Source organism: Myxine glutinosa, chromosome 10 (assembly GCF_964187855.1).
Source record: "Myxine glutinosa chromosome 10, kmMyxGlut1.1, whole genome shotgun sequence".
Taxonomy (NCBI): domain Eukaryota; kingdom Metazoa; phylum Chordata; class Myxini; order Myxiniformes; family Myxinidae; genus Myxine; species Myxine glutinosa.
This window is the reverse complement of record NC_136270.1, coordinates 104561455-104574672: the sequence shown is the minus strand read 5'-3', so window position 1 is coordinate 104574672 and position 13218 is coordinate 104561455. Positions and strand designations below refer to the sequence as shown.

Below are 13218 nucleotides of genomic sequence, written 5' to 3'. Positions count from 1 at the left end.
TATTACTCTTCTCTGGACTCTCCGGCTCTGAGTTTGGCACGATTGAAGCAGCAGACATTTTGGTCTTCTCGTGGTTGTTCTTCTTGTGGCCTTTCTCGCTGTGGGTGCATCGCGAGGGGTTTCTTGTTTAGTTATTTGCTTTATTATCGGGTTGGTTTTCTTCACGAGCACAAAAACCAACCGGCATGCATTTCCCGCCAAGGGCGGACAATTCCTGACGAGGTTCAAGCCGCGCGCAGATAAATGCCAACCTCACACTTATTCTTTTTGATTGCATTTATTTTATCCTTCGTCTGTGTTTGTGTCTGTCTGTGGGGACGTCCCATTTAGGAACATTATTTATTACTAGGGCATGCCCGTACTATATATATATCTAAAATTATATCCCCCCCCCTCTATTTACATGAAATGGTTTGGTCCAAAGCGAACGGCTTGCGAGTACGGTGACAATCCCCCCCCTCTATTTACATGAAATGGTTTGGTCCAAAGCGAACGGCTTGCGGAGTTTGGTAAAGAAATCGCCATAGCTCGGTAACTACTTGTCCGATTAATATGAAACCTTGAAAAGGCACATCCTCGGGTCCCCAGCAATATACCTGGCAAGTTTAAAGTATATCGGACCCGTGGTTGTCGAGAAACAGCGGTCACAGACACACAGACAAACACACACACACACAGAGATTACTGGAATTATAGATAGATCATGCATTTTATTTTGTATTACCGGCATCCCGTTTAATAAAGCCGGCATTTTTGTACATTTTAATCTCGCCTCGGTTTGAGTTATTCTCTGCAGGGTTTGGAGACTGCCAGTGGGATCTGTGCAGGTAAGTGCTCTCCATCATCCTCCTCCTTGTCCCCTCCCCCATCACCCCCCCACCCCCCGTGTATTAACTCCATCATACATTTTAACTGAACACTTCGGAGTAACAGCTTGTTCGGCTATCCGTTCCTTGGAAAGATTTTAATTGCCAGGAACGCGACAATACGTAATTTGGTGTCTGTCTGATTGTGATACATTACATATCCAATCTCAACCAATCTTGCCAATGGGATGAGAGGTTCAATGTCCGAGGCTGTGACGACTTGATTTTGCCCCACCCCCTTCTCCCCAAAGGGGGTTTGTGCCTTGGACAAACATCGTGTTAAGGTGTATAAATAGCTGATTGTGGCATGCTGTGGGGTACACCTACAGGAGCAAAAAATATATAACCGAAAACTATTCAGTCAATTCTGTCCAATGCACAATTACCATTTTAAACAATCTACCATATAAAACAAAATGTGTATGTGTGTGTGTTTGTGTATTTGTATATTTGTGTGTTTGTGTGATGTCTGTTCCCCTTCGTAATGGTAGGTTTTAAAGGCTTTGAGTGGCGCTTTTGGGGGGATTTGGGTGGGGTTTTAATGAATGGGCAATCTTTCAACATGACTGTGTGCCCACCGGTTGAAAAACCAAAAAGACTCCAAGGACCCAAAATACCCCAAGGACCCAGAAGACCACAAGGGCCCAGAAGAGCCCAAGGACTCTGAAGACCCAAAATACCCTGAGGATCCAAAATACCCCAAATACCCTGAAAGATCCCAAAGACCCAAAAGGCCCCAGAAGACCCAAAGGATCTAAAAGACCCAAACGACCCCGAGGATCCAAAAGACACAAACGACCCCCAATGATCCAAAAGACCCCAAGGACCCAGAAGAGCCCAACGACCCAAAATAACACAAAGACCCATAAAGACCTCGGTCCAAGGACCCAAATGACTCAAAATAAACCAAGACACTTAAAGACCCAAAAGACCACGACGACCCAAAACACCCCAAAGACCTAAAAGACACATAATACCCTTAAATACCCCGAAGACCCAAAATATCGCAAAGACCCTTAAAGACCCAAAATATTCCAAGACCATTACAGACCCAAAATACCACAAAAAAACGAAAAGACCCTGAAGACACAAAATTCCCCAAAGACCATTAAAGACCCAAAAGGCCACAAATACCCTGAAGACCCCAAAGACCCAGAGGACCCTTGAAGACCCTAAAACCCCCCAAAATATCCCAAAGACCGTTAAAGATCTCGATGATCACAAAAAACCCTGAAGACCAAAAATATTGAAAAGACCAATAAGACCGAAAAGATCCCGAAGACCCAAAATACCTCAAATACCCAAAATACACCAAAGACGCAAAATACCCCAAAGAACCAAAATATCCCAAATACCCTTAAAGACCCAGAAGACCCAAAAGACCCAGAGGACCCAGAGGACCCAAAATATCCAGAGGACGCAAAAGACCCTGAGCACCCAAAAAGACCCCGAGGACTCCGAAGATCCAAAAGAAGAGTAATTATGTCTCTTACCTTCGAATTATAAACAGTGGCTTGCAAACCGAGTCTCAAGGTCAGTGTACAGAAGCGGTATTTTATTTAATCACAATAAATACAAAGCACAGGGAGGTGAAATTTGCTGCACATGATGTGCAATGCACGCAGAGTAAACCGAGTGTTCTTTACGTCTATAGGATGTCTAATAAATGAAGAAGATATAAGCAAACCTAACACTAGGCTCAGGCTTCAGGCTTTGGCATGCTCACGAGGCTGTACCGTCAAAAACTGTTCCAACCAGTCATTTTTGACAAGCTATTTACTAGTCGCTAATAAATGGGAAGAACTTTGGAGGAAACCCGACATGCTTGAGGCATTCTATGCTTATTGAGTCCCCCACAGATGAACGAATTAGAGCTGTCCCGACCTGCTAGGCCTCCGAGGTAAGTGGCAATGATCGTCAGCTAATAAAGGTGTTTAAAAGAGTTTTTACGCATGAATGGTGAATCCCATTGCATGTCTGATTTTTCTTGCCATGATGACATTACATGTAGACGATATATCGATTTTTAAAATAACATATCTTGAGGCCTAATATCTGATTTCTCCCAGCCATGGCTTCAAGTGTGACGTGATATTGCGATCGACACCCTGATGGCCTAATTGTGACCTTTATTTGATGCATAAACCTATTCCGAAGGGTCCTTAGCATTGTCTAATGCTCACCTGAGGAGAATTTGGAGAAAATAGGACGTACTTACACATGGGCGGTGTATCGGCTAACAGTCACTGGTCTACACACCAATCGGAATCCATTCCTTGGATGGGTGTTAAACTGGCGTCCCGTCCACCATTCCTGCATGACAATGACCAAATTCCAATGTCAGGGCAACGTCAGCCCCGTCGTTGGGCTAAAGTCAAAAAGCAACGTTGCCCTGACGTCAACATTTCGCTTGTTACCAATTGACCAAATGCCAATGCTGTTGTGTTCGCTGGGCATAGTTCCATGCAGTTCCATTGTTCACTGTACAGTGCTATGAAGCTTCAGCTGGTTTCTAGTCCTTAATTTCCTGTGCCGTGCCACCACTTCACTCCATTTGTCATGTGCCACCAGAGAGTGGTAATCTGGGGGCAACCTACAGAAAAAGTGTGAAATCGATGCACCGGAACATCTGTGAAAGTGTTCTACATTAGAACTATCCATCTTCCTATCCAATGTGTGCAGGAGTGCATTGGAATACTTTGATCCATGACCTCAATTCCTCTTTTGTAACACGTGGTGACACTTGTTTCTTGCTTCACTTGTGGCCCCACAGACATTGTAGTGCACTGTGCTCAGCAGGATGAGTTTTGTTCTTTTTTGGCACACAGCTGCCCATTGTAACATTGCCTTTTAATCCAAGTTCAGTTACATAAATAGCTCAGCTGAGTATGGCAGTCATAATTGCTGAAATTCCCTGAATGTTTTTTTTTTTGCAAAAGGTACCATACTTCAGTGACGTTTTTTACCCAACAAATTCCTCCACCAAAGGCACACTTTAGTGGAAATCGTTGTCAATTTTCAATGATTCCTGAGCCCCAACTGGTGATGCAAATAGTTCCCACAATATTGGAACCCATGGATATATGCAGAAGCACTCCTGTAAATAGCATGGATGTCTGCAGAAGCTCTCCTACAAAGGCCATGGATATATACAAAAGCTCTCCTGCAAAGGCCATGGATGTCTGCAGTAACACTCCTGTAAGTATCATGAATGTATGCAGAAACTCTCCTGCAAAGCCCATGGATGACTGCAGAAGCTCTACTGCAAAGGCCATGGATGTCTGAAGAAGCCCTCATGCAAAGGCCATGGATGTCTGCAGAAGCCCTCCTGAAAAGGCCATGGATGTCTGAAGAAGCCCTCATGCAAAGGCCATGGATGTCTGCAGATGCTCTCCAGTAAATACCATGAATTACTGCAGAAGCTATCCTGCAAATAGCATGGATATGTGCAGAAGCTCTCATGCAAAGGCCATGGATGTCTGCAGATGCTCTCCAGTAAATACCATGAATTACTGCAGAAGCTATCCTGCAAACAGCATGGATATGTGCAGAAGCTCTCCTGCAAAGGCCATGGATGTCTGAAGAAGCCCTCATGCAAAGGCCATGGATGTCTGCAGTAACACTCCTGTAAGTATCATGAATGTATGCAGAAGCTCTCCTGCAAAGCCCATGGATGACTGCAGAAGCTCTACTGCAAAGGCCATGGATGTCTGAAGAAGCCCTCATGCAAAGGCCATGGATGTCTGCAGAAGCTCTCCTGCAAAGGCCATGGATGTCTGCAGAAGCTCTCCTGCAAAGGCCATGGATGTCTGCAGAAGCTATACTGCAAAGGCCATGGATGTCTACAGTAACACTCCTGTAAGTATCATGAATGTATGCAGAAGCTCTCCTGCCAAGGCCATGGATGTCTGCAGAAGCTCTTCTGCAAAGGCCATGGATATCTGCAGAAGCTCTCCTGCAAAGGCCATGGATGTCTGCAGAAGCTCTCCTGCAAAGGCCATGGATGTCTGCAGAAGCTCTCCTGCAAAGGCCATGGATGTCTGCAGAAGCTCTCCTGCAAAGGCCATGGATGTCTGCAGAAGCTATTCTGCAAAGGCCATGTATGTCTGCAGATGCTCTCCTGCAAAGGCCATGGATGTCTGCAGAAGCTCTCCTGCAAAGGCCATGGATGTCTGCAGAAGCTCTCCTGCAAAGGCCATGGATGTCTGCAGAAGCTATTCTGCAAAGGCCATGTATGTCTGCAGATGCTCTCCTGCAAAGGCCATGTATGTCTGCAGAAGGTCTCATGCAAAGGCCATGTATGTCTGCAGAAGCTCTCCTGCAAAGGCCATGGATGTCTGAAGAAGCTATCCTGCAAAGGCCATGGATATCTGCAGAAGCTCTCCTGCAAAGGCCATGGATGTCTGAAGAAGCTATCCTGCAAAGGCCATGGATATCTGCAGAAGCTCTCCTGCAAAGGCCATGGTTGTTTGCAGGAGCTCTTCAGGCTGACAACCTCTGTACACGGTGCTATCATTGGATTAATGAGTCACGAACTTTCTCGATGAAAAATCTGCTAGACACCTTGTTTTGCTACTCACTAATAAAACTCAGACAAAGTTTTTAACTTAAGTAAAATAGCACAAAAAACAAAAACATTCGCTGGCTCAAAAAATATAACAGAATGAATTTGGGAGTAGGGGGAGGGGGGGGCATTATATTTCATTCCAAAAACCCATTTGAGGATAATCTTTAAGGCTAGATCTATAAAGACTGGCATCGTAAAATAAATAAAATAAAATAACCAGGGGTCAAAACGACCTTGAGTGTGTGCAAGATGGGAGTTCGTGGTAAAATGGAAACTGTGGTCGTATCCAAATAGAGACATCACGTTAAAATTTTGCACATGTCTTTATAAATGTTCACTTGAGTATAATCTGGAAGGATAGATCAAAAAAAATGATATCCTTGAGAAAAACAACAACAACAACAACAACAACAACAACCATGGAGTAATAATGGCCCCTCCCATGTGTCATTGAGTAAAGGTATGTGACTGTGGTTATGTGGTTTCAATCTTCACTACTTGTGAATGCTAAATTTAGTGACTCACAAAGGTGAAAGGACCATAATGGGTAATGCCCCAAGGTCTTCGCATGGAAACTGTGGCCTCCTGATGCCCCTGTGCTGAATATGCCAATCTTATAAAAGGAGAAAACAGTAATAGCAGCTGTGAGGCACGCTCTACTACTTCACACTTGTCGCGAATCGAAAAACTAAAAAAAGACAACAGAATGGGCATTGTGGATTCTGGAGACTGGCCGGTGCTGGACGCAGCTGAGAAGGATGCATTAACCTCTACCTGGACCATCCTGTACGGACAGGCAAAAGAGAATGGCACCAAGATGTTGGCCCGGTAGGTTATTTAATGAAGCTCCGTTCTGGCGTGCAGGTTTCCTGAGATTATGTCAAGCATTGATTTGTCTTTCATATGTATAGCATCGACTTCATCGTTGGTTTATGCAAGATTTACTGTATTCCCTCCTTTTAAAAGCGACAACATAGATTAATTATCAATTAGACTCGAACCTGGATGGTGCCACACTAACCTGGTTACACTTTGCTATCGGTGGTACAAATACCGCAGGAATTTGTCATTTGTTCAGGGTACCAGTGATAACTCACTTATACTCTTCGTGACGGACATCATGTAATCTTTAACATCCACCAGCTAATGATAGCAGACAAGATATCCAATTTAAATTCATTTTCTGGTCAAGGGCACACATATTGATGCCTCACCCTGCCTGCGAAACTCCAGGGTGACAGATCCTAGCTGGGTCGAGATTTGAACCCACACACCTGGTTCATTTTATATATCTTATCTGATTAGTACTACTCCTTTTCCTCACCACTCCCCTGCCCTACTTTTCCTCTTATATGTCTGCTTCCCCTTTTCTCCGACTTTTCTCTCATTATCTTTCCTTTTTATTTGAATTATCTTTCATTACTTGCGAAATCGGCAAGAAGAGCATGGGAGGAATCAATGTGGTTATATAATCCCAGCCACCTGGGGTAATTGATTAGGTGAGAGCTGATTGGTTATTCCCTCCTTTCACATGAGATATGTGGGTGAGGTATTTGTTTTTTTTATCTTCAGGTTGACTGTTCAACGTTTTCATGTGGTACATGCTTGGCAACCTCGATGGTACGTGTTCCTGTCTATGCTGTCAATGAAGACTCGCTAATTAGTGATGAAACCGGTCTGGCAGCCGAGGGGGTGTATGGATTTGGGTTTCTCTTGTGTGTACTATGTGTAAATGTCGTTACAGCTGTGCAGGGACTCTGGGAAGAGTTTGAAACAGCAAAAGGCTTAGGCCTACCTTGTGTAGCCTTCATGGTTGCAGTTATGCAGCTTTCTTCGGCTAGAAGAGCAAGGGAGGAATCAATTTGTGTGTGTATATATATATATATATATATATATATATATATATATATATATATATATATATATATAGATATATATATATATATATGTATGTATGTATGTGTATATGTGGTTGGAAATTCAAAATCACAATTGTATTCACTCGATTCCAAACAGCATAACTCAAATCATTAATTGATACAATAACAAAACACTGTGTTAAATCACGATTGTATTGAGAGATTTATCAAACCAGCTCATTATCGTCAAATGTTCACTTCCGGATTCGGGGCAGGTTCGTATCGAGTCGATTTGAAAATCATAATTTTATGGAGGAATTTATGAAACCTCCTACCTACCTTACAACATCTACTGGGACCCCAAAACGTTCCACAGAAGGTTTGGTTGGGCTCACCACAAAACTGAGGCAGTATATTGGGGACGGACAGACGGACAGACACTCCTGTTTTCTAGTATATGTATTGTTATGGATCTCGGTTTCGGCACTCCCCTTACCGAGGGGGGGGGGGGGGAGCTTAATCCCCTCGTCTTTTAAGCTGGCCGTCCGAGTCCTGGAACTATCTCGCTCCTTTGTGGGATGAGATTGGCCAGGGTGATTGGTCAAGGATTTCCCAAATACCTTCACCAATCTCTCCGCAAAGCAGGGAAATGAGTCCCTGCTCGAACCGCGGATGTGATGGTAATTGCCGAGCGGTTTAGCAATCCACAATCCGAGCCGTTAGCAAATAGACTAACCCGATTATAGCGGTTGGCCAAAATCGCGCCACAGGTACTCAATTGGAGACAGGACAAAAGCGATCGGGGGAAGAAGAAACCAAAGTAAAGGAATAACAGGTATTTATTAATTATGTACATGAAATGAAGAGGAAACGAAAGAAGGGCATTTACAAGGATAGGAAGAAGCAGGTACACAGGGCAGCCTTAAACAGTCTTATATTATACCCCAGACAGAACAAACCGACTCACACGAATAGGGATTGGCAGGCAGGAATGGTAGGAAGGAGGAGAAGGTCCAAGCCGATGGCAGGGCAGGAAGGTCCGGGCAAATGCACAGCGTCGAGGTTGGCTCCAGTCCATGCTCCGGGCTTGAGGTGAAACCCGGCGGCAGCTGCACATATTAGTTTCATGCGGTAGAGGCTTTCCGAAGCAGTTCGTCAAAGAGCTCTGCGCAGCCTCATCTCAGCCAGACCCCACCAAGCGCCGTCTCCAACCCAAGTAGACTCTGTAAAATGGCTCACGCTGGCGCTTATATTACGCACTTCAAGATCAATGCGTGCTTCATAGAGCCACGCCGTGATGGCATCAGCCCTGGTTGGCTGGTAAGGGCTCGCTGGCTCCACCTCTGCTGGTGAGTTGACGTGCCACACCTTGTTCTTGTGTCCCGCCCCCTTTTTCCTCGGCCTGAGACCGCATGTTCAATGGCGGCTTGGGGCAAGCAATCGAATCAAGACAAGGGGCAGCGAACGCTGCCCTACCGCTCTCTCTGCACTTTGAAGAGCGGGAGAGATGATTGGGGAAATTGAAGGGGGCCTATCTTATTTGATTAATGCAACGCAGATTCAAATAATGGGAACAGATCCTTAACTGAAACACATAATAATGAAATAACTACAGAGAGGTCCTATGGTACTCTACGTATTGTACATGGACTAACTAGGGTGCGATCTTTAATAAAGCCAAATAATGGGGATATTTACAGGGGATCATTTATAAGGGAACATTTACTAAAATTTACAAAGTGAAGGTTCTAAAAACCGTAACACAGCACCCTTCTCTCCTCCAGGGCCGTCCCGGCCCGAAATAACTTTACTTAATGTGACACTCAGGTGTAGTAACCCTCTACTATTAACCTTACCCTTGAGTGTGACAGTTTTAAAACAACGACGTATGTCCCGCCTGCTACGTTGCATCCTACCTAACAGACTCATGCCCACAGAATAACCGAATCACGGAATTATTTCCAAACTAAACACATATGGTGGGGAGCATCATTTACAAGACACTATTTGGTATTTACAATGCGAACCCAGGACCTGTCATTTTGGGAGACAAAAAAAAGATGTTTTGCAAGAGGAAGGAGCATGCACTGCACTGTACCGATACACCATACCCACATGCCCGGGGATGCACAATTCATATTGCAGTGCACCCCCGAGCACAAGAGCATTACAATTCACCAAAGCGCCAAAGCACCAAAAAGCACCAAAGCACCATAAAACACACAAAGCACCATCCAGTGCTCATTTCACACATTTCAACAATAAACAAACTGATGACCTTGTTTCTTGCTTCCCCTGCTCTGCTGGTCCGATGTTTCTTGATGTTGACTTGTTCTTGTGGCTTGCTGCCTATTTGAAAGTAACAAAAAGGGCACACAACGCGTCCACTTTTTATTTATGACCAGCAGGGGCCAGCTAAGGGTGGTCCACCTGTATGGCATAGGGGCCACCTCACCGTGGTCTGCAAGCAAGCTTTTTTTCAGGCCATCATGGCCGGTCCCAGCAGAGGGGCCAGGCCCCAACACGTGGGTCCATAAGTGTGGTGCTTAGCCACAGAACCATGGTCCATATCAAAATGGCCGCAAGTCGTGCGGTCCATAAGGTGGTGTACCGGTCCAGGCAGGCTGTGCAGCGGCGGTTCTGGCACACAACTGCGGCTACCTGCGCACTCCCCCCAGACCCAAAAGAACAAGCCGTGAGTGGGGAAGGAAGGGCACAGCAAGCATCGGGGCAATGTCGCAAGGGTACACATTAATACAAGGTAATGCAAGGTGAGGTGTGCATGGGAGCGAGCGGAGAAAGCTCATCCCTACTGTACGTCACCCCCCCCCCCCCCCCCGTCACCCACCCTATCCTTGCCCTTACCCCGTATTTACAAAATTCTACACATTTACAAATTCGTTACTAACGTCTCGTCTTCCCCATATCCTCCCTAATCCAAATTGGTTACCAATCCCAATTTTTGTTACTCCCACCTAAACCAAATATATTACCAATCCCTCCCAAGAAGGAAGGGATGGAATTACCCCAATGTCTCACCCACGTCGAGATGCGTCTTACCATTCCAAACATTTTAAAAATCAGTGGTGTGGAGTCCTGTCATCACCTCAGGTGAGTGGATGCAGATGGTGCGAAGAGATTTCAATCCTAACTATACTTCCAAATGACTTTAACACTTTTACTCTACCAGGGATCTTTCCCAGCCAAACCATTGGCCATCTTACACTATGTGGTTCTAAGAACCAAACTCCCATTGACCAAACTGTGGTGCTCACCAATTTGGGGTCTCACTCCCCCGATTCTTCACCCTGTGCCTACGCACAATTTCCAGGCTGGGTCGTGTGGCGCTCCCAGCAGGTCCGCTCATCTGCACACCTCCGCCACTGCAGTTGCCTCCCGAGCTTGCCTAGCTCCTCACCCTAACCTATCTGGGGAAGGCCCTCTGGCTCCCTTACCCCACTCGGTGCCCTCTCTGGCACTGGGCTACCCGGGTCCATCCTCCGGATCCTCGGGCCCCATTCACAACTACACAACTCCCCAAACTGGGGAAGGCCCCTCCTGGCTCTCTCACCCCCTGATCTCTAACTGGCTCCCAGAGCCTACCTGCGGCCTCACCTGGCCAACAGACTAACAGTGGCGGAGTGCCCATAACTACAAATGGTCACGCAACAACCACAACCCCCAAGGAACTGCAGCCGCATGCAGCTGAAGCTCCGAGGGAGTTGGTGACGTAATGTCATGGTCAAGGACCATAGCCTCCAACTGGCATCGTTCCGAGCATAACTCCCAAGGGATTCGGACCGCATGCAGTTGGAACCCCAAGGAAATTTGTTACTCCGGACACCAGGTGGGAAACTATGGTGGGCAAAGATCATAACTACGAATTCAGCCACACGCCCACCCATTCCACTTCACTCATGCACCAATCACACGCTTCTTTACTACTACTCGCACCACAGATGCCAATATCCAACCATAATTTACCTATACCCTCTACCTACTTTTAAACTACCCTCCCTGGGTATTCGTGAACGGGTCCATCTTCCCCATCCACTCCTTTCGCACCAACCACTCCACTCCACGTATTCCACACTACTCACTCCACACCATCCATTCCATACTCCATTCCATCTATTCCATACTCCATGCATTCCATACCAGCTATTCCACACAACCATTCTCCATTCACCTGTATTCCACTTGCATACCTGGTGCTCACACACACCTGTAGTCAGGTTCACGATGTCAATAAATTATATTTCGTTCAGAATCATGGTAGATTAGCAAACCTATACATTTTTGGAAAGGTTATAGCATAAGGAAACTAAAAATCAATGTTTACATTTGGAGAGATACCTGTATGGCGGCCATTTTGGATTTTCAAAATGGCCACTGTACAATACATATTTTGTTCTATTTCTGCCTCTAATTACCCTAAAACCTTTTTGAAATATACTAAACCTATATTTTCAGGGACAAGGAATCCAATGAAAGTATCAAATTAGTGCTATGGGGAATGGTAAGACACGAATCAAAGGTTTTGAATTGCAAAATACTGTCTTTATATTCGCGATAAGTTGCATAATCAAATACATGTTATCATTTTGTACAGGCAGTTAATAACATCAAAATGTGTCACAATAATTCATATCACCAAACATACACAGGCAGTCAGCAAAATCATATATACACATGCAGTCAGTATAACTTCACATCTACACAGGCAGTCAATGACAAAATATACACAGGCAGTCAATGGCATCAAACATACACGATTACAGAATGTGCCATTTAGAGTTCGTCATCACTGTCCTGTGTGTCGTATCCGACAATATAGTCCGCATCGTTTTCACAGTCCGTTCCACACAAGCAAAGGTCGGTCAAATTGATTGGCAAATCGAATTGGTCGAATGGTCGATCGAATCGAATTCGATGAATCGAATCAAATCGAATCGATCGAATTGGTCGAATGGTCAATCGAAGCGATTGGTCGAATGGTCGAATTGGTCGAATGGAATTGGTCGATTGGTCGAATTGGTCGAATCGAATTGGTCGGCATTGGCAAATGTAAACATTGATTTTCTGATTTTCCATGTAATAACGTTTCCAAAAATGTATAGGTTTGCTAATCTACCATGATTTTGAACGAAAAAATATAGTGAACCTGACTACTGGTGGCACTAGCACCCTCCTTCCCTCCAGGACCATTTGCTCAATACAATGCACAATCACAATTACTCACATGTCCACAATGCTCTGCTCATTCACTTTCACACACACACATCATTCACGAGCATTACCTCATTTCATAACCAGCACTACCGTGCACTTTCATACCAATTCCTCAGTTCATCACTCTCACTACACACACAACTGCATCATCTGGCTACCTGGTTTCCCTCTAACTTAGTGCTCCCCATCTTCCCTTTAAACTAAGCACATACCACGTCATTAACAACCATCTAACCTATTCTATGTCCCCTACTACCTGTACAAAAGTCGCTACTTAAATCTCCAGTTACCTATTGTCATTTTTCTAAATTCTATCATTTTATCCTAACCATCCCGGGCTAGTTTGCACAGCCACCCCATAACCTAATGCTCATGTGCCCTGGTTATGATGTGAGGAATGGTGGATTTACCATCCCTTTACACCATATACCATCAAATTTTGCCCATCAAATTTTCCCAATCAAATTTGCCAAACATTACTGCCAATCATTTTTGCTGCTACCCCTAATCGTCCATTATTCTGAGCCTCTTGGTCCGTCATTACATTTTCAAAGCTCAGCTTCGCAAAGCCGAGCAATGAATATGGGTGGTTTGGTCTCCTGCGGTTGGGTCCGCCCGGCATTCGATTCAGGGGAGGTTTGGTTGGGCCAAGGTTTAAAGCACCATCCCTATGCAGGGCCTTTCGCTCCCATGC

The 13218-nt window shown here is 45.1% G+C and overlaps 1 protein-coding gene across 1 annotated transcript in view; it reads left to right on the top strand.

The window, feature by feature from the left end:
- Positions 1–5899: 5899 nt before the first annotated feature.
- The window catches only part of LOC137417108 (globin-3), a 30714-nt gene continuing 23395 nt past the window's right edge, over positions 5900–13218 (top strand). Inside the window, exon 1 of the mRNA XM_068102872.2 lies at positions 5900–6261. Coding sequence (XP_067958973.1) covers positions 6140–6261 — 122 coding nt within the window. The 5' untranslated portion in view covers positions 5900–6139. The remainder of the gene's footprint in view (positions 6262–13218) is intronic.